This window comes from Hypanus sabinus, chromosome 30 (assembly GCF_030144855.1).
Source record: "Hypanus sabinus isolate sHypSab1 chromosome 30, sHypSab1.hap1, whole genome shotgun sequence".
Classification (NCBI taxonomy): domain Eukaryota; kingdom Metazoa; phylum Chordata; class Chondrichthyes; order Myliobatiformes; family Dasyatidae; genus Hypanus; species Hypanus sabinus.
In genome coordinates this window covers 34,989,792-35,012,939 of record NC_082735.1, presented here as the reverse complement: position 1 = coordinate 35,012,939, position 23,148 = coordinate 34,989,792, and the positions used below count along the sequence as shown (strand labels likewise).

Here is a 23,148-nt window from a genome sequence, read left to right as displayed (position 1 = left end):
TATTACTCAAAGTAATGATTTTAAAATATGGATATCCATTTTGAGTATAGTGGAGAGTACTTTTGATAAAGCAGGCATCATTAATCTTCCAGCAATTGTACAAGATTCCAAAATGATAGCTATGCTATAAGAAGCAATGAGACCACTATCAAGGTCATTTTTAGCTTTCTTGGCAAATGACTCGAGCGTGCAACACTTTTCAAATGCTTCTTTCATCTTCGGCAACTGAGTAATACCATAAGTGGCCTTTTCAGGGTGTCTTTTACAGAAGTGTTCCTACAATCTTGATTTTTTTCATGGCTTCATTAGGCAGTACAGTATTAAAAAAAAGACACATGGGGTATTGTTAATCTGATGGGAAAGGAATAAAACCATACAGAAATGTATCATTTTATTGACCCACTTGCTACAGTTTCTGTTTCTTAGCAGGATTAGAATTCATGGCTTCATGGCCTTCAGACACAGATCACACCATATTTATTTATCCATCATTAATGAGACTAAATTATAATAAAAAAGTAACACAAGTTGGAAATGCTTGTTGTCTGTTGACAGCAGTGAGTTGACACAGATGGAATCTGAATGTAGTCAGGATAGAACTGGTGTTCCGCTCACTACATTTACACTATCCCAGTTAGCACAACTAACCAATCACATAAGTTCTCATAATCCCCAAGGATGGTTCTTGACCGCACACATGAAGCCAAGGTCACTTTGCACATCTCAAAAGGAAGCCTCAGTGTTGGCAAGTTCACTGTTTGGCTCTATTTTACTGCCTGTGTTCCAGTGCCTCATCCTTTTTTTTTGTAAGTGCCTGCTCTACTAACGGTCAGGTCTCATGCCTCAAGTTAGGATACCGCTCATCACCCTCCCCCCCCAACCCAAGAATTCCTCCCTCCCAGACTATTTCCATTTCACCTAGCGCCCCCTTAGAACCATAACCACCTCCGTTGGGAATCACTGATTTGCAAAGTCTTATTAGGCCGCAGCAGCTAGTGCAACCCTATTACAGCTCAGGGTATTTTGAGAGTTCAATTCCGACACCATCTGTATGGAATCTGTGATTGCATGGGTTTCATCCCACAGATCAAAAATGAACAGGTTAGTAGGTTAAATGGTCACTGTAAATCGTACTGTGATTAGGCTAGAGTTTGTGATTGCACGGGTTTCATCCCACAGATGAAAGGTAAACAGGTTGGTGGGTTAACTGGTCACTGTAAGTCATCATGTGATTAGGCTAGGGTTAAATAGGTGGGTTGCTAGGTGCTGCAGCTCATTGGGCTGGAAGGATCTATCCCTCTCTATGTCTAAACCAGTAAATAACAATAATATACCTTTGCTCATGGGGAAAGAAAATCACACATCATGAATTTAAATGAGTTTTCTTTTGAAGTGACTAAGGGCAGGGCAATGGATGCTGACTATATGAACTTTAGCAAACCTCTTTTTCACGATCCCACATGGCAGACACATGTGATCCAGAATGAATTAGCCAATGCAAATCTGGCTGGTGGAATTCAAATGTGATAGGGGAGCATTGTTTTTCAGATTAGACTCTGTGAGCAGTTGTGCGCCTCAGGGATCAGTGCCGGGTCCCCTGCTATTTGACATTAACAATTTGGTTGAGAATGTTGGCAGCACAATTAGTAAGTTTGCAAATGACAACATAACTAGCGGTGTAATGAGCTGCTGGGGCTCATCAGCTATGATGAGCACGATTAGCATGCAGCTCATCTAGGAGAAGGAAAACTCTGATCTCAAATCTCTGCTGCCTTGTGGCTATCCCCACTCATGGAGAAGGCTTCAGGAGTAAACCCCAGAGGATAAATCTAGAGCTGGAGTCACTAAGGCAGTCCTATCATTGAGTTCACCTGGCAACCCCTACTCCTCTTTGGAAATCGCACCAGCTGTGTATTGAGGGGAAGCCTGCTGCAAGGGCTTGCTCTCCATATCGTACTGCCTTGGCTTGCACACTAGCCGCTTTCGACTATGTAGATAGCTAGGTCACAACATCTGCGCTTGACCCCGACCAACAGGAACTTAAATAGACAGGGAAGGTTGCCTAATTACACAACAGGAATTAGATCAATTGGGAAAATAGGCAAAGGGATGGCAGGCAGAAGTGTAAGGTGAAGCATTTTGCAAAGTTAAATCAGGGCGAGATTTTGCAGTACAAGTACACAGGTAGACAAAATGGTTAAAAAGCCACGTGGCACATTGCCTCCATTGGATGGGATACTGAGCACAGGAGTTTAGGACACTATGTTCCAGCTGTACAAGACATTGGAGAAAATGAACTTTGAATTTTTTTTTTGTTCACTTCTGCTTGTCATACTGTAGGAAGGATGAGCGAGAGAGGATGCAAAAAAATTCACTAGAACGTTGTACGGCCAGGAAGGCTTGAGTTATATTGAAAGACTGGATAGGTTGGGAATTGCTTCCTGGTGAACAAGTGGCTGAGGGAAGATCTTATTAGTTTATCAAATTATGGTAAGATTAAATAGGGTGAGTGGTTAGAATTGTCCCTCCCCAGGATACATGTCTAAAATTAGAGATCACAGATTTAAGATAGAGGAGGAAAGGTTAAAAAGTGACCAGAAGGGTACTTTCCTTTGGGAAATGGTAATTTCCTTTGGGGGTCAATAAAATATCTATTAAAAAGAGGGTTAATGGAATATGGAATGAGCTGCCAGAGGAAATGGTACGGCAAGTAAATTACAACCTTTAGAAGTCATTTGGACAGGTACATCAATAGAAAAGGTTTAGCGGGGGTTCCCAACCTTTTTTATGCCATTAAGAAACCCCTAGTTTCAATGGATATGGGCCAAGGGCAGACAAATGGGATTAGCTCAAGAAGGCATCCTGGTCTGCAAGGAGGAATTGGGCTGAAAGTCCTGTTTCTATGCCATATAACTATGGCTTTTTCACATAGGTCTACTTGCCCTATTGTGTCCAGTGAAGATTCATCTTGGGCTCCTCCCAAGATCCCCAACATCAGAAAAGTCAGACTTCAGCCAACTCAATTCACAGCCAGGGACACTGCAGGGACAAGAAATTCAGCTGGAGATCAACACTCTGGAACTTGCTGTGCCTCCACCCAAGTTTAAACACGGCACCTCCCTGACAATGTGGAAAATTGTTAAGACTTGATCTGTTCATGACAAACATGACAAATCAGGTCCAGCTAATTACCACTTAAGCAATCAGCAGCTGTGCAGAAGACAGTGGCATCAATCCTATTAAGTAGCTCTTCTTCACACACATCTGCTCTCACCCCTTCCACCCACCAGCCCACTTGAGATAGGGTTCCCCTTGTCCTCACCTACCACCCCACCAGCCTCTGGGTCCAACGTATAATTCTCCGTAACTTCCGCCACCACCAACAGGATCCCACTACCAAGCACATCTTTCCACTTTCTGCTTTCGGCAGGGATCGCTCCCTACGTAACTCCCCCGCCCATTCGTCCCCCCAATCCCTTCCCACCGATCTCCCTCCTGGCACTTATCCTTGTAAGCCGAACAAGTGCTACACCTGCCCTTACACTTCCTCCCTCACCACCATTCAGGGTCCGAGACAGTCCTTCCAGGTGAGGCGACACTTCACCTGTGAGTCGGCTGGTGTGGTATACTGCATCCGGTGCTCCCGGTGTGGCCTTTTATATATTGGTGAGACTCGACACAGACTGGGAGACCGTTTCGCTGAACACCTACGCTCGGTCTGCCAGAGAAAGCAGGATCTCCCAGTGGCCACACATTTTAATTCTACATCCTATTCCCATTCTGATATGTCTATCCATGGCCTCCTCTACTGTCAAGGTGAAGCCACACTCAGGTTGGAGGAACAACACCTTATATAACGGCTGGGTAGCCTCCAACCTGATGGCATGAACATCCAACTTCCGTTAATGCTCCTCCTCCCCTTCTTATCCCATCCCTGAGTTATTCATTCCCCCACTTTTTTTCTCTCTCTGCCCATCACTCTTTGCCTGTTCTCCATCTCCCTCTGGTGCTCCCCTCCCCCTTTCTTTCTCCCTAGGCCTCCCATCCCTGATCCTTTCCCTTCTCTAGCTCTGTATCCCTTTTGCCAATCACCTTTCCAGCTCTTAGCTTCACCCCACCCCTTCCTGTCTTCTATCATTTCAGATTTCCCCCTCTCCTTCCTACTTTCAAATCTCTTACTATCTTTTCTTTCAGTTAGTCCTGACGAAGGGTCTTGGCCCGAAACATCGACAGTGCTTCTCCCTATAGATGCTGCCTGGCCTGCTGTGTTCCACCAGCATTTTGAGTGTGCTGCTTGAATTTCCAGCATCAGCAGATTTCTTCATGTTTGCTTTTACACTGATGCCAGTTTTGGTAAGATCATTCAACTCTAGGTGAAACTGCCAGTGAGGTGAGAATGATACTCTTGCTTCAAGTATTTGACCTAGCGTGGCATCAAGGAACCAGGAGAACGATGAAATCAATGGACATCCAGGAGAAAGCCAATAGCTGGAGTCATATCTCACACCAAGAATAACGGTTGTGATTGTTGGAGGTTAGTCTCCTGGCCCCAGGACATTGCTTCCAAAAAAAAAAACAGGTGCGTATCCTACACTGAATCACCATGAGCTACTTCAATGAATGACTTCGTCCAACGTCGTCGGAAGTGGGGATGAGTAATAACTTTGTAATATTCAATTCCGTTCACAACTTCTCAACAAATACAGCAGTCCGGGCCTGCATACAGCAGAGGTTGCACAACATTTAGGCACGAGCTTTCACTCACACAAGTATTAAATAATGGACATATCCAAAAAGAGAATCTAACCCTCTTCCCTTGACCTTCTAAGGCAATGCCATTCCAAGCTTCTCGGCACAATCAGAATAATCAATACGTCCACTCTGTTAATGTGACTGCAAAGTATGGTCAGACAAATCAGGAGCAACTTACCTGCTTGCACAGTAAAGTGACTATTTACAAATCAGGGTCATGGATTTATGGAATTCGTTGCCTCATACAGTTGTGGCGGCCTGATCATTGAGGGGGTTTAATGAGGAGATTGATAGGTATCTAATTAGTCAGGGTATCAAGAGATATGGGGAAAAAGCCAGAAATTGGAACTAGATGGGAGAATAGTTTAGTTCATGGAGGAGTGGCGGAGCAGACTCGATGGGCCGAATGGCCTACTTCTGCTCCTTTGTCTTGTGATCTTGTGAAATCAAAAATTAGGAGCATAATGAAAACTCTTCACATGTTTAGCTACATTCTCCAATAGCTCAATGACAAAGCACCATCCTCTGCCCAAGGCACTCATTTCCTCTGCCAATGCAATCCATTTGTTTGCCTTGCTTACCTTAAGCGCCTCCATAGGACAAAACAGTAGGTATATGGGCACGTCTCTATCCCCCTGCTCCATCTGCTCCAAGTCACACACCAACCTGACTTGATTCCTTCATTGTCACTGGACTCAAATCCTGGAACTCCCAACCCAACAGTACTGCAGTACCTTCATGAAAAGTACTTGAAGATCAAGAACAGGACTTACCACCACCAGGTCAAGAACAATTCAGAATTGCCAATAAATGTTGGCAATCCCAAAGTGATTGTAAAACAAAGGGCAAATGGTAAAACATGTCCATGTCATAATGTGTTCACAATGTTTGCACACTAGATATCACCCATGCAAACTTTATCAGAATATCACAACTACACTAGGTCATAATTTAAATATCAGGTACCTCTAGTACCTAATAAAGTGGCTACTAAATCATAATCTTCTTCATAGTCTCCTGCTGCTGTTTGGTTTGATGTGTTGTACATTCAGAGATGCTCTTCTGCGCACCGCTGTTGTAACACATGGTTATCTGCGTTATTGTCACAAACCTGTCAGCCAGAACCAGTCTGACCATTCTCCTCTGACCCCTCTCGTCAACAAGGCAATTTCACTCACAGAACTGCCACTCACTGGATGTTTCTTTTCTGTTTTCACACGATCCTCTAAGGACTGCTGTATGTGAAAAGCCCAGGAGATCAGCAGTTTCTGAAATACTCAAACCACCCCATCTGGCACCGATCATTCCATGGTCAAAGCCACACAGATCACATTTCTGGTGTTTGGTCCATACAGTAAACGAACCTCTAATCCAGGGGGGTCCACAGACCCCTTGCTCAATGGTATTGGTCCATGGATTAAAACAAAGAATGGGAACCCCTACTCTAAGCCATACTTTTATGCACTGAGTTGCAAACCAATATAAATGTCCTCTCCCGATGCAACATCCCCTGCATTGAGACCTTAGTTACACTCAGTCAGGTACACTAGGCAGACTACATTGTCCTAAAACCTTACCTAGGCAACATGAAAAGATTAGTGACTCCTGGGAGCACCCATGAACCATGACCACTGACAGCGTTGCACAGAGAACAGTACCGAAATGCTTGCGGCCACATATCATACCTGCACAGACAGGGAAGACCACCAGCTCACAAACTATCCACTCACCAATTCAACCTCCATCTGCCCTGTTAATGCAAAGGTCTGAACTCCAATTACCTCTTTAGCCACCGCAGAACACACAAAACCAGAACAGAAGTAATCTCCAAACCCAAGGGAATGTCAAAGAAAAGGATGTAATTAATTGAGAGGATTGGAATATACGGGTAAGGATGTAATGCTGAGGCATTTTAGGGCATTGCTCAGACTGTATTGTGAGCAACTTTGGACCCTTTATCTAAGAAAGTCTGTGCTGGCAGTGGAGAGGGTCCTGGGGAGGTTCCCAAGAATGATCAAGGGAATGAAGGGTTAACGCATGAGGAGCGTTTGATGGCTCTAGGCCTGTACTTACTGAGTTTAGAAAAATGAGGGGGGATCTCATTGAAAACTACTGAATACTGACTGAGTGGATGGGGGAGGAATCTTTCCTCTAATGGGTGAGCACAGCTTTAGAATAGAGGGATGTCCCTTCAGAACCGAGACAAGGGACTACTTTAGCAGAGGGTGGTGACTCTGGAATTCACTGCCAGACGGCTGTGGAAGCCAGGTCACTGGGTATATTAAAGTGGAGGTAGATAGATTCGTGATGAGTGAGGGCATCAAAGGCTACAGGGCTAAGGCAGTTGAAAGGGATAATAAATCAGCCATGATGGAATGGCAGAGCAGACGCAAAAAGAGTGACCGAATTCTGCTCCTATGCCTTATGGTCTCAATATACATCACGTAGACCCACAGAAAGCTTTGTCAGAATACTAGAATGGAATATAAGTGCTTGACATTACCAGCTACTCCATCAAAAACTTTTCGTGGCACAGACCACCAGTTACAGAAACCAACAAGGCAATGCAGTGACAGTTGTGATATTCGACTTACAAATCATCAACCAGCATAATAACCTGTGTTGCAAGTTGGCTCAATCAAATATCAGGAAATTTATACCAGGTAGTGGACACTATTGTATCAAGGATTCGTTTAGCGTTGCAGGATCTTCAGATCAATGGGCCACTAAAGCTAGTTGAAAGAATCATTAATAAGATATCCTGCCAGTGCGTATTGTCCCACACCTCCCCCGTAACGAACGACTGCACTTGTTAAGAATTACATTTCGGTAGCATACTATTGAGATTATAAACGTAATACTCCAACGTTTAACACAATTAGCGAACTGCAAGCCATTTAATTCTGTTCCAGTTCAGACAAACTCCGAAAAAATGTATGAATTATAAGGGTTTACACGGTTTACTAGCCGAGATCAAATTTCCTCCTCGAGGACGATCTAGATTCAGTTTCAGTCTTTTCATGTTAGTTCTGAATCCCTAACGGCATTTTCCGAGCCCTGCCGCTGATCGCTGGGAAAATACACTGACATCCTGCAAGTCCATTATTTAGCACTTCGATGCTGACTTTTCACTTCTACATATTCTACACAAAAAATACTTTTAAACAACACTCTCTCAATTGCAGGTTTCGTTCTGCGGTAGAGTAGCTGCTCCGTTACATACGAGTAGCAAATTATTTTGGACTGAAAGAAATCCTCACGTAGGAGGAATTCCCCCCCCCCCCCGGCTGCGGGGTACAAGGTCATTAATGCATTCAATAAAAGATTTTATTCAATGTCATCGCAACAGCCACGGTCCCTGCTTTCTCGTGCGTCATTTTTATCGCAAATTGCTGTTGCAATGCGAGATGTTTCGTGTCATTTTACTTGTCGGTGGTTTTAAAATAAATCGGGCTATTCAAATAAAAATATATTCATAAAGATGGCGACCCTTTAAGCACGTTATAAATTGGTTTATTCTCATAAAAGTCAACAAATTCGCAACAACGGCGAAGTTGGGAAAATCGGAGCGTGATGTTGCAGCGTCTAACAAAATACAAGATTGTGGCAAAAAGCATGCAAACTACAAGGCTCCAAGATCCTCGATTTCTTTAATAAAATGTTCATAATCACAACCACGGCGCGGCAATATAACTGGCATCTCCAAAGTTACACTTATCGCCGTTTAATGGTTTTAATTATCCAATAAACCCGTCTCCACACAATCCAACTGCGCCCCAGCAGTGTTTTTCATTCATCTGGAATCTCACTGAATCGCCCTCAGAAAAGTGCGAGGCTGGAGACAGCTCCGCTCCGGCCCTTCAAACCTCAACTTTCCGAGGAATTCTGTCGAGCAGAGAGAAAAACATTCGGAGTTCATCCGGCTCCATTCCCCATCCAGTCACCTCAACCCGGACGCAGCGGCTCGGCTTCTAAACCGGTCTCCTCACGCCACTGTTGATGCCCACCGTGTTCTCTCCCCGGGCAAATTCATGCCCGTTTGCAACATGCAAACCGTTAATTCCCCACTCGAGCATTTACCTCCGTCTCCAGGTGAACCACGTCCACTTTGGGCCAGGGACCGGCTAACTGTGCCAGCGGCATCCTGCAACCGGCTGCGGACGCGAGACCAAGTGCCTCTGGCTGGCTGGCTGGCTCGGCCTCGGCGACCGCCAGGTGATGCGCTCCGCCAAGGGGGGGACGGGTCAATCCGTGCGGCTCTCGCTCCCGACCGTCCCCTGTCCCGCGAAGCGCAGCCACCAACTCGCCAGCCTCCCTCCCTCCGCTCAGTCCCCGCCCTCCTGCGCCGCTGACGTCACCGCGCAGGGCGACGTCCGAACGTCGCGCCCAAGCCCGCCGGTTGCGGCCAGGCTCGGCGAAGGACAACGTGCGTCAGGCGGATCAAGGTGAGGGGACACAACCCCAGCTCCCAAGGTCTGCAAACCAGAGTCCGTGCTCCCCTATGCAGAACAACATCGCCAGAAGCAAAGGCACAGAATATACCCTGGGCAAGGTAGACAGACAGACATACTTTATTGAATAAGTACACAACGCTGGAAGAACTCAGCAGGTCAGGCAGCATCCGTGAGAAAAGAGTAGCCAACGTTTCGGGCCGAGATCCTTCATCAGGAATAGGGGGAGGAGAGGGCCGAAGCCCAGAAATAGAGAGGTGTTGCTCCTCCAACCTGAGTTTGGCCTCATCATGGCAGTAGAGGAGGCCATGTATGGACATATCTGAATGGGAATGTGAAGGAGAGTTGAAGTGGGTGGCAACTGGGAGGTCCTGTCTATTGTGACAGACGGAGCGTAGGTGCTCGATGAAGCGGTCCCCCAATCTGCGTCGGGTCTTGCCGATGTAGAGGAGGCCGCACCGGGAGCACCGGATGCAATAGACGACTCCAGCAGACTCGCAGATGAAGTGTTGCTTCACCTGGAAGGACAGTCTGCGGCCCGGAATGGTGGTAAGGGTGGAGTTGTGGGGACAAGTGTAGCATTTGCACTTGCAGGGATAAGTGCCAGGTGGGAGTTCTGTTGGGAGGGACGCGTGGACCAGGTAGTCGCGGAGGGAATTGTTCCTTGTGAAAAGCTGAGAGGGGTAGGGAGGGAATGACGTGCTTGGTGGTGGGGTCCTGGTGAAGGTGGAAGTTGCGGAGGATAATGTATTAGATCCGGAGGCTGGTGGGGTGGTAGGTGAGGACAAGGGGAACCCTGTCCCTGTTGTGATGGGAGGACGGGTTAAGGGCTGAAGTGCAGGAAGTGGAGGAGATGTGGGTGAGGGCATCTTTAATGACGCCAGAAGGGAAACCATGATCCTGAAAGAAAGAGGACATTTGAGAAGTCCTGGAATGGAAAGCCTCATCCTGGGAGCAGATGCGGCGGAGACAGACGAACGGGAAATAAGGAATGGCATTTTTACATTGGGCAGGGTGGGAAGAGGTATAGTCAAGATAGTTATGTGAGTCAGTGGGTTTGTAGAAGATGTCAGTGGATAGTCTGTCTCCAGAGATGGAGACCGAGAGATCAAGAAAGGGGAGGGAAGTGTCTGAGATGGACCAAGTGAATTTAAGGGCTGGGTGAAAGTTAGAGGCAAAGTTGATGAAATTGACGAACTCAGCATGGGTGCAGGAAGCAGCACCAATGTAGTCGTCAATGTAGCAGAGGAAAAGTTGGTGAGTGGTGCCAGTATAGATTTGGAGCATAGACTGTTCCACATAACCCACAAGGAGGTAGGCACAGCTGGGGTCCATGCAAGTGCCCATGGCTACGTCCTTGATCTGGAGAAAATGGGAAGAACCAAAGGAGAAGTTATTGAGAGTTAGAACAAGCTCTGCCAACCGGAAGTGAGGTCTGTTATCCAATAAAGACAAACCTTATTGATCCCGAGGGAAATTGGGTTTCATTACAGCCACACCAACCAAGAATAGTACAGAAATATAGCAATATAAAACCATAAATAATTAAATAATAATAAGTTAATCATGCCAAGTGGAAATTAGTCCAGGACCAGCCTATTGGCTCAGGGTGTCTGACACTCCGAGGGAGGAGTTGTAAAGTTTGATGGCCACAGGCAGGAATGACTTCCTATGACGCTCAGTGTTACATCTCGGTGGAATGAGTCTCTGGCTGAATGTACTCCTGTGCCTAACCAGTACATTATGGAGCGGATGGGAGTCATTGTCCAAGATGGCATGCAACTTGGACAGCACCTTCTCTTCAGACACCACCGTCAGAGAGTCCAGTTCCACCCCAACAACATCACTGGCCTTTCGAATGAGTTTGTTGATTCTGTTAGTGTCTGCTACCCTCAGCCTGCTGCCCCAGCACACAACAGCAAACATGATAGCACTGGGCACCACAGCCTCGTAGAACATCCTCAGCATCGTCCGGCAGATGTTAAAGGACCTCAGCCTCCTCAGGAAATAGAAAAGGCTCTGACCCTTCTGGTAGACAGCCTCAGTGTTCTTTGACCAGTCCAGTTTATTGTCAATTCGTATCCCCAGGTACTTGTAATCCTCCACAATGTCCACACTGACCCCTTGGATGGAAACAGGGGTGACCAGTGCCTTAGCTCTCCTCAGGTCCACCACCAGCTCCTTAGTCTTTTTCACATTATGCTGCAGATGATTCTGCTCGCACCATGTGACAAAGTTTCCCACTGTAGCCCTGTACTTAGCCTCATCTCCCTTGCTGATGCATCCAACTATGGCAGAGTCATCAGAAAACTTCTGAGGATGGCAAGACTCAGTGCAATAGTTGAAGTCCGAGGTGTAGATGGTTCAGTTCCAGATTCAGTTCACCGAATCCTGACTAGTGAGTGAACCAACACAAAGGATGCACCCAGTCGCCCTCATCCTCACCAATAACCTGTAATGGATCTATCAGCCTACAATTGCATCAGTAGAAGTAACCATCACAAACTCTTACTTTCAATCTGGGGCCATCTTCCAAGAAATTATAGGTGCTACAAGTGTGTTAAATGGGAAAGGGACAGATCTGGTATCTCACCTCTGGGCATTCAATGCATACCATCGCAATCTTCAACCTGACTCAACATATCCCACATTTACCACCAAGATAGGGTTCAATTAATATTGCAAAAGGACTGCAACGAGCAGGCCCAGCCTCCTAAAAGTGATGAGGTGCCTGCACATTGAAACTGAAATTCAGGATTGTGTGCATGATAAACAACAAAAATGTTGCAGCAGATAAGACCAAACGATGGACCATATACACAAGAGGTTCTGCAGTGTTGGAAATCTTGAGCAACGTACATAAAATGTTGGAGAAATGCAGCAAATCATATGGCATCTATGGACCAGTCCTGATTTGGAGACTCAGCCCAGTATGTTGACTGGTTGTTCCCCGTCTACCTGATGCTACCTGACTTGTTGGGTTCCGCCAGCATTTTGTGTATGTTGCAATGGGTCGCATAAGTGCTTCGCAGCCCTGGCATATGTACATCTGAATAGTAGTGGACAATTAAGCTGGTAATGGGAGGAGGAGTTGTGAACAGTCCCAAACTCAGTGATGGCCAGGCTCTGCAAATAAGCACAGAAGAAAATTTTGAAGTATTCACAAACATGTTCAGCCAGAGGTGCCAAATGAATAGTCCATTTTGGCTTCCTCATGAGATCTCCTCCTTTGCAGAGCTAGTCTTAAATCAATACAATTCATTGCTGATGATATCAAGAAATGCCTAAGATCATTAAACACAGCAAAGGGTCTGGGACAGCAATGTTCTCAATTTTTTTTACAACAGTGTGGATCAACCATTGCTCTGAGTAGGAAATTTGTACATGGCCTGAAATCTGTACAGCACTGTATTTCTTTGTAATATGCACATCAAACAAACACAAACTACAACTCACAAGAAGACAACATCGGGCAGTCAAAACAACTGAAAGGCACAATGGCAAAAGTAAAATGTTTTGACCAGATGGTGTCAGCATTCAGTGGGCTGGCAGTTTATTAACAATGAGCAACCAGCTTCCATTCTGTGTTTATTGTTACAATTTGTAACACTATTGTAACTTGAAATCCAGATGTAAATATATTGAGGCCCTAAAATATTTCAAGTTAGAGGTTGTGGTACATTAATTATTTAGAAAATTTAGGGATTATATTTGTTAACATAATTAATTACAGGGTATTTCACTATTATATTAAGATAGATTTCAAAATTATATTAACATAGTTTCCAAATTATGTTAACATCACATAAAAGGAAATTCCATCTGTGTTGCAGGAATGGTTATGCATACAGGAACATTTCCGTTACTGCGCAGCCGTACACCCCCACAGCTTAGAGGGAACAGTGTGGGTCAGGCAACACCATAGCTATTTTACTGAAGACCATCATCCCTGAATATGTTGTATTATTACAATACAGTCAACATCCACAGTAGAAAATTACCGTGGCATATTCTTTTTTGCTAAAAGGAAGACATAGCCAATTTAGCTAATTATCTCCTAGTCAGTTCACTCTCCATCACCAGTAAAGCAATGGAAAGTTGTGTCAACAGTGCTCTCAATGGTACCTACTCATCTAAATATTCACACTTATGCCCTTTTATTAGAATCAGGTTTAATATCGGAGGCGTATGTTGTGAAATTTGTTGATTTGTTGCAGCAATACATTGCAAAAAATAATAATAAAAACTTTAAATTACAATAAGAAGTACAGCACTGAGCAAGAGTCTTAGGCACGTGTTAAAACATTATGTAAAGTGAAGATGCTTTCAAAAATAATTAAATCAAAACTTTGTAAATATCAAAAAAATACTATCAAGTGCCGTAAACAGTAAAAACATACAAAATCAAATCAATATTTGGTGTGACCCACCCTTCGCCTTTAAAACTGCATCAATTCTCTTAGGTACACTGTCTTGCAGCTTTATAAGAAAATGGGATGGTAGGTTGTTCCAAGCACCTTACAGAACTTGCTACAGTTCTTCAGCAGACTTTAGCCATCTCACTTGCTTCTGTCTCTCCGGGTAATCCCAGACAGCTTCGATGATGTTGAAATCAGGGCTGCGTAGAGGCCATACTGTCTAACACCATATAAAAAATATAGGGTGCCTAAGATTTTTTCACAGTACTGAATATATATTATATAGTTTAAATTAAATAAGTATTGCAAAAGGATGAAAAAAATAGTGAGGTAGTGTTCATGGGTTAATTGTCCATTCAGAAATCTGATAGCAGAGGGGGAAGAAGCTTTTCCTAATATGTTGAATATGTGTCTTCAGGTCCCTTTACTTGATGGTAGCAAAGAGAAGATGGCACCAGGCCTACACAGCTCCAGGCCACATGTGCCAAAGTACTGAATTTTAAAGCTGAGGTGAGAGAGGCTGGCCTTGATATCAAGTGTAGCACCCAGCACCCTTAGGTCAATGGGCATCAGGAGGAAAATACTGGAGTGGTTGGAATCCTTCCTTGCAGAAAGGAAGATGATTATGATTGTTGGATAAAAATCCTCCCAACCCCAGTATGTCATTGCGGGAGTTACTTAAAGCAGTGTCCTAACTGCAACCATTTTCAGGTACCTCATCTGTGAACTTTCTTCCATCCTAAGATCAAAAGCATTATTACAGCGCGAGCGATCACCAGTCACAGTTCAAATCTCCCATTGCCTGTAAGAGGTTTATAGATTCTCCCTGTGACCACATAGGTTTCCTCTGGGTGCTCTGGTTTCCTCCTACATATCAAAGACATAGGGTTAGGGTTAGTGAGTTGTGTGCATACTGTGGTGGTGCTGGAAGTGTGGCAATGTTGTAACATGAACAAAGTCACTGGAGAATCACTGAAGCCACTGGATATAGAAGTGTTTAATTAAACAAAACTGAGCAATAGGCATCATATTGAGACATTCTTGTCGGAAGAAGCCTCCTGACCCAATATTACATGACATTTTATATAATAAAGATCAAAGGTAACAGCAGGACAATTCTATAGTTACAATGTATCTGCAATGCTTCCTTTGAGTTACATAAAGTTTTCACACACTTCTTCTTTGCACCCATGCTCCAGACACCCAAAATTAATACTAATCAGCATTGTCTGGTTTGCAGTCTACTCCCGTCCACAGTTCCGGGAAAGCTATTGTTCAGGACTGCATTTTAAATTCAATCTACAATCCACGTTCATGTCTGGAAATTGGTTGCTGGTGAAGTTAATATTTGCTATACACCCTAACTCCAGAGTACATACTAACAGTGACACTTGAAAGGCTGCCTAGCACAATCCTCACTGACTCGATTTGAATCAAATGATGCATTTCACTGTATGTTTTGTTGTACATGTGACAAATAAGACTAATCTTTGAAGTGGGGATGTTTGCAGATAATTGCAGAATATTCAGTTCCATTCCAAATTAGCAAATGAAGAAGCCCATTCCTGCTTGCAGCAAAACCAGACATCATCAAGACACTGGCAGCTAAGTGGCATGTAACATTCATGCTTTAAAAATACCAGGTAACAGCCATCTCCAGCAAGAATGTTTCTACTTTCACTTGACATGCAACAACACTACTTTTGCCAAGACACCTTCACAATCCCGGATAACTCAACTGAAACAACTACAGCTACAACACCACAGTCAACAATAGCCATAAGAGACAGTCAGAGGCTGTATATACAGTGGCAAATGACAAGCTCCTTGCCTCCCAAAGCCTATGTACCATCTGCAAGGAGCATGATGAAATACTCTACATTTACCTGAATGAGTGTGTCAACAGCAACCTTCATGGAATTTGACATGAAGAGGGAAAGAGCAGCCCAATGTTTGTCAGCCTTTCAACCAGCATCAGCACACAGTGGCTGCACTGCATACTAACTGCAAAATGCATTGGGGTTACTACCCAGATTAACCTCCAAGTTGCACAACGTTCTGACTTGGAAGTGTATCTCTAATCTTTGATCATTACTGGATCTGTCCTGCAATTTCCTATCCAGCTGCACCATGTGAGCACCCTCTTGAGTGGGTCTGCAGCAGTGCCAGAAGGTAGCTCACCAACACCTTCTCAAAGGCAAGGGGGTGGTCTCTCCAAACTCCGCCATGGATGGTCCCAACCCCAGCTGCAAAAAGAGGAGGGTTGGGCATGGGGCTAGCAACACCATCCCGTAAAAACCCAGTGCTACAGAAACACTATTAGAAGCTCCAAAGACTTCATCCTTAGGAGAAGAAGGATGTTTGCCTGGAAGACGTATAGATGGGATAGAGCTCAATTTGAAAGACAGACCCAAGACAGAGGACTATGGTGAGCTGCTGTCTGTGGCCTGTGCCCCAGCAGGGATGGCGAGCCTAATCTAGCCTGCAATCCCCAGTCCTAAAAATGAATAAAGTAAAACCATATATCCAGCTGGGCCCAGTTTACACTAAGACTTTAATTGCAGAGATATTGCCTATGGTGCTTTGTTGTAAATGCCAAACTGTTTTTGTGCTACAGTGTTAATTTGCTAATTTAAATTGCTCCCGCTGAAGCCATTCCATGTGACTGATCTATAACCACCTGCATTTCTTCCCGTGCGCTCATCAAAATGCCTTCTCTGAACTGGATAGATTTTGGAAAATCCATAACCGGGTCTACTTTTGTTTTACCTATGGGGAAATTGACAGTGAACCAACCTTTGCAAAGCCATACTTCACCGGTGTTGTGGTGGATAAGAAAATGTGACATAACTGTGGCTGATCTTGTGCTGCATTTGCTTTCCACACTCCAGTCCAATACTATTTGAACTGACAGGGAATCACCTTGAGGCAATCTTCTCACTCCACCACAGGGAATTAAGCTACACAGCAACATGCATGTTACTGCCTGCAGAGTGGGCCATTTCTTGTTGCTTCAATCTTTGCTGCCAGTTTTTTTCAGTCTTACAGCCATACAGCCTAGGAATTCATTTTTCTCATTACACAGCAATTGTGCCTTTTGAGCAGCTGCACACTGTCATTATTTTAATGTTGAAACTGTTGCTGTGGAATCAGTCTGTACTTTAAACAGAAATGCATTCCACTGGGGCCAAGTAAAAAAGAACATGAAACATTTCTGCTTAATATAAACAGTCTATTAATTTCATGTTCTGTTCATTTATAGTGTTTTATGTGGCCCTCTGTTTGGTTATTATTCCTTGCTCTATTTCTTGCCTTCTGCAGGCACAAATATCGCCAAAGGTTTAAGAATTAATCCCAAACTTTACCTGTAATGTTCATTTTGTTCAATCTGAGTATTAGTCCCTTAGTACAGTAGCCTGCCAGTCATTTAACAATCATAAACACTGGCAAAATTGCCTTTATTAAATTTTACAAATCATAGATTTATTTGTTATATTGCAACACTGACAAGTTATGCTTTGCTGATGCCACTTGACAGCAAAAGCTGTGTAGGGCCCTTAATCTTCTTAGTGTTATGGCAATATGTTAATCAAGAGAGACAAGCTTTCATTACATTGTATGATACTAACTTACAATGGATATTATTATATTGAATATCAAAATCACGAAAACACTCTAGTTTAAAAATAGCACTTTTGCTGACTTTAATGAAATAAATTGCTCGATTTAACTTTTGAACTGGATAATGGTTCAGGTACAAAAAAGCTAAAGCAAAAATCATTGCAGTATTTTCTTATTGTAAGTAGGTGCAGGAATGTTTGAACAGGCTTGCAAATTTAACCAGGATTATTCTAATCTGGTCTGCCTCCTTAAAAGCACTGACCAGGCAAAGGTTATCATAAAAGTCATAAGCATTAGGTAACTAAAACTATGAGCTTGAGACATATTACCAGTAAGCTTTCAAAGGTTACAGTAAATAGTAAGGTTTAAGAACTCAAAGAAAATGTAATGATAAAACAAACCGATGTTAAGAAACACTGGGTTTTGAGTAATGTTACGAAAACAACTTTTTAAAAAAATGTGCGGTCATGCCCAGTCATGCCTTCTCATTTAGTAAGTACTTTGCTGTGTGTATTCTCTGTGAAAGTGTTACCTGGAGGTTATGAGTAAAGATCTGTTAAAGTGAAGTTAATAATTTTATAAATAATTTAAGAATTATCAGCAACTTTCAAGAAATGATTATTTTGCTGTGTTTTACAAGTATGTTCAGACTTTTCAAGTACTAGACCAGTGATTCCCAATTGGGGTGGCTACGTGTCCTAAAGGGGTGTTAGGGGAAATGGAAGTCTTTGCGGGGGGGTGTTCAAGATTCTTGGTGGGGTGCGTGGTAAGCTGCACCCTAACTCGAGGCACAAGACCTGACCGACCGTCAGTAGAGCAGGCACTTCCGAAAAAAAGGATGAAGCACTGGGACACAGGAAGAACCATAGCTCTGCAGGCGGTGAGCACTCATCGTCACAGCACATCTGAATCTCCGCAATCTCATCCAACCCTACCAACCAAACAGACGTTATTGGGGATGCATAAATTAGCAGCCAGGGTGCCCAATAATTTCCCTTGCCTTGCAGCCTTGCAGCCTTGCAGCATGCAATTTAACAGTTGGTAAGTCAAGTACACCCTCTCAACTTTCTCTACAGATACACAGAAAACAGGCCGTGCAATGGTACAACGCTGGCTGGAAACAAACAGTGATTTTGCTGACCCAGAGGATTCCCCTTGTGTTCAAAGTGACTTCCGGTCAAGAACCATTATTGGGGATTATGAGACCTTACGTGATTGGTCAATCATGGTAACTGGAAGAGTATAAAGGTAGCTTGCCGAGCACCAGCTCTAACCCAACTAACATTCAGGTTCCAATCTGAATCCTTGTCAATGTAGTTTTCGCTGTTGTGATTGTCTTCATCTTCATCTCGCTGCCATCGTTCCACCTGTGTCAACTCACTGGCATCATCAACATCCAATAGGCATTCCCAGTTTGTTTTAATTTTTAATTTTAATTTAGCCCAGTTAATGATGGATAAATATGTACGGCACAATCTCTAAGAATCTGAAGGCGGTGAAGCTTTGAATTCTAATACTGCTAAGAAACAGAAACTACAGAAAGCGCATCAATACAATGTTACATACCTGAAGTGTGGTTTTATACCATTCTCATCAGATCAGCAACCCCCTCCCCCCATGTGTCTTATTTTAATACTGTGCTGTCTAATGAATCCATGAAACCATCAAGATTGCAGGAAAACTTCCGTAAAAGACACCCTGAAAAGGCTACTTATGGTATTACTTAGTTCCAGAAGATTGAAAGAAGCATTTGAAAAGCATTACACACTCGAGTCATTTGCCAAGAAAGCTAAAGATGACCTTGATAGTGGTCTCATTGTTTCTTATAACATTTCCAAAATGATAGCAAGGATGGAAAGTCTCATACAATTGGTGAAAGATTATTAATGCCTGCTGTATCAGAAGTGCTCACCACTGATCTCAAAAAGGATACCAATATTTTAAAATAAATTTCTCAGAGTATGAGCTCTGGAGCTTATTGTATTGACAAAATGAGTGAAGACTTCGAGTATCAACTATGCACAGAGCTATAAAAAAACAGTATTTGGGATACAACTGGATAAGGCAACTGTTTGAAACACACAGATTAGGGCATATGTACAGTTGATCAAAAATGGAAAAGTTAATGAAGAGATCCCCTTTTGTAAAAAGTTTTTTAAAAAATCAATGAAGAATCAATCTACAACAACCTCAAAATGTATATTAAGGATAAAAGTATTGTGATTAGGAACATGATTTCTTGTGCAACAGATAGAGCACCATATGTGACAGGTCACCATGCTAATTTAGTGGCATTTATGAAAAAAGAAATTCCAAGTCTGTTTGCAATCCATTGTGTAGTTCATCGTCAACATCTCACAGCCAAAAATCTCAGCCAGTTACTTTTTTCATACATGACTCTTGTAATATCTGCTATAAACAAAATTAAAGCTCATGCATCAAATAGCAGAATATTTCTCCAGTTATGCCAAGGCTAGAATGAAGAGTTTGAAGGTGGGTTTCTTCACACTGAAGAGTGTTGGCTGCCAGAAGGCTGCTTCTTAAAATGTTTCTTTGATTTTTTTTGACACAGTGCACAGGTACTGTGTAAGCTAGTTTTAAAGACAAATAAAAACTTAAAGCAGGATCATTTTTCTCATGTAGTATCGTAGACATGTTTTTACACTACGGGGGCTCTGGAAAGTATACAGTGCATTAGGGGGGCATTGCTAAGTATGAAGGTTCTTTAAGGGGGCATTGGCAAGTATGAAAATGCTTCGGGGGTTCTGGGCTAAAAAGGTTGGGAAACACTGTATTAGACTGTTCTGGAGGTATTTCTGGAAGTAGAATGGAACAATAGAAAGAGTATGCTGAAATTCCAGCTAGTTTCAGATACTTGTCACTTCCAGGCTCAACTATTCTTGAACTCTTCTTCCTCAGCTCCCATCCTTCACTCTTCATAAGCTTTGCTATCCATATCCTTTCCCAAACGCCCTACTCACTTATCAACCGTCCATCACTCGAACAATCTGCTGGAGGAACTCAAAGGCTAAGCAAGTATCTGAGAATCTGTTGGGGGCAAGGAATTGTCGACAGTTGAGGTTGAAACCCTGTATCAGGACTAATGGTCTCTGTCAACTGTTCATCACTGATCTCATCTTCACCCCATCATCCACCAGACCTGTTGTGTCCAGTTTTAACAGAAACACCCTTTACTGAATTTCCTCAATATGCGAGCACTTGCTGTGACTGTCATAGATTGCCATGGAGTCCAAAATCAAACATATGCTTGTAGCATATCACTGGTACTGTTACCCTGTCTAGCCTTGTTCTATTTACTTAAAAAGTTAAAATCTATATATGTGATCAACCTGTTGATAACTGGTGATATACAATCACACTTCAGATGAGCAGCACAAACATAATCGTCATTGCCATAATCAATGGACAACCAACAGATGGTGATTGTGTGTGTGTGTGTGTGTGTGTGTGTATGTGTGTGTGAGAGAGAGAGAGAGAGATATTAACCTGGCATTTATTTTTATTTCTTTATTGAGATATAGTGTGAAGTAGGCCCTTCTGAATGTTCGAGCCACACCACCCAGCGACCCCTGATTTAGTCCTAACATAGTCACGGGACAAATTACAGTGGCCAACTAACCTATTGACCGGAATGTGGAAGGAAACTGGAGTACATGGAGGAAACCCACACAGTCACGGGGAAAACCTACATGCAGCAGCAGGAATTGAACCTGGGTCAGCTGTACTGTAAAGCATCACCACTGTACTGCCCTGGCTTATATATGTGGATAGATGGTGCGAAAACAAAGATTTTTGATTCCTTGGATATTGAGACATTCTAGGGGAGATGGAGATCGAACCTATACAGGGACAATGGACTCCATTTCTAAGTACTGGGACTAATGTTCCTGTATGAAGATTCACTGGTGCTCTGGGTATTGAAGAGGGGCTAGGTTGCGAATAATTTGGCAGGATGTTGCAATGAAAAAGGGAAGAAAAGAGCAACAAGTATTTGTAAAGATTAGTAGCATGAAAGCAAAATAAAGTCCAAAGTTTTGTAGGATTAGAATAAGCAAGAGTATGAAATGGTCTAAGGCAGGTCTATAATAGATGTTCATAACTGCACACAATATAATAAACAATGTTGGAGAATAGCAGGTACAATTAACCACAGGTGAATATGCTGTTGTAGCAAGTAATGGAGATCCATCTAAAGGAAGGGCCATGTGGTTCAATAAACATTCTGGTATAAAAGTTGTTCAGGAAGTATAGAGAAAGTATATCCCTTAATTGATTAAGGGACACATTCCACTGTAGGACAAAGGGGATGTCCTGGACCAGTCAAGAGCAGGATCTATTGGGTTGGAATTACATAACACTTCTGGGAGTATTCGAAAGGCTGCCAACGCATAAAAAGGACTTAAGGAGAAAATTGTAGAGATGTGCAAAAGATGACGGCAATGGAGACCTTAAACTATTCTTCTGTGGATTGAGAAAGTGGTAACGTAATGAATAAAAGGGTTGCTGAGGAGAATTATCCTGACCTGTAAAATTTCTGGCCCCATAAGGTGAGAAGCATTCCTGGGACTGGTCCTGAGAAATGATGTGAGCTGGGTGGAGAAAATATATTTGTGGGGGATCAATTAAACAGTGATCAGAACATCTGGTTTAGAACTGTTGTGGAACAGTAAGCAACTTTATGGTCTATATTCAAAAAGGGAAAAGTAAGAGAAATTAAAATCAGAGAAAATCAAAACAAAAAGCATCTTCATTCCCGCCATTACTGTCCATTTGCTGCAGCATCCTCTCACAAAAACGACAGCAAACTGAAAAAGTCATTGACTGCAGGCTGCCATCATTGAGGGACTTGTATGTGTCCAGGACAAAGAAATGGACAAGAAAAGATCATTACAGATAATATCCACAAGCAAACTGTTTTTCTCAAAAATTTCCTACTGGAAAATACTGCAGGGGGTTGTTAAAAAAAATGACACTGTCTCAAAGGTTTCTTCTGCTGGGCAGTTAATCTGATCAACCATTCTGGTTAACAATGCACCCCCCCCCCCCACCACACACACACACACACACACACACACACACACACACACACACACACACACACACACACACACACACACACACACACCACTCTAGCTAGTATTTCAGTCTCTGCACTGCTCTGCAAACTCTTTAAACCATTTTACCACTTTTTATAATGCTGTTTACATTGTAAATACATGCTGATACTTATGTATTGATGCACATTTTGTTCCATATCTATAGCTTAACCTCTAAGTTTATTTTTATATAATTCTATGATTCCTATAATTGTTGAATTTTGTTTTTTGTTGCATGTCACACCAATACACTACAGCAAATTTTCTAACACAGGTAAATATATATGGTGAATAAAGTTGTTCCTTGTATCCTTGAATGAGAACTCCTTACATGGCCAAAAGTACAGATAATATTGGAAGGAATATAGAAGTAAAGGATATCATATAGTACAAGCACGGTAGCGTAGTGGTTAGCACAACGCTTTACAGTACCAGCGACCTAGGTTCAATTCCCACTGCTGTCTATAAGGAGTCTGTACATTCTCCCCATGACTGCATGGGTTTCCTCTGGGTGCTCCGGTTTCCTCTCACAGTCCAAAGACATACCGGTTAGCCAGTTAGTTGGTCATTGTAGATTATCATGTGATTAAACTAGGATTAAATTGGTGGAATGTCTCAAAGGGCCAATTCTGTGCTGCTTCTCAATAAAATAAACGAAATAGGAAAGAATGGCCACATGGAGAATGTCAGGTTGATAACTCAAGTGAGAATCTAAGTTGATTACAGGAAGTTCAGCAGGAAAGTAGGAGGGAGACAGGAGTGACCACGGGAAACCTTGAGGAAAGTACA

General features: G+C 43.0%; 1 protein-coding gene across 2 annotated transcripts in view; it reads right to left on the bottom strand.

Moving 5' to 3' along the window:
* The window catches only part of rps6ka1 (ribosomal protein S6 kinase a, polypeptide 1), a 172,012-nt gene extending 162,929 nt beyond the window's left edge, over positions 1 to 9,083 (bottom strand). For both annotated transcript variants that reach the window (XM_059954691.1, XM_059954692.1), the window contains exon 1: positions 8,833 to 9,083. In XM_059954691.1, the coding sequence (XP_059810674.1) occupies positions 8,833 to 8,895 (63 nt within the window). In that variant the 5' untranslated portion in view covers positions 8,896 to 9,083. The remainder of the gene's footprint in view (positions 1 to 8,832) is intronic.
* Between the last annotated feature and the right edge of the window lie 14,065 nt (positions 9,084 to 23,148).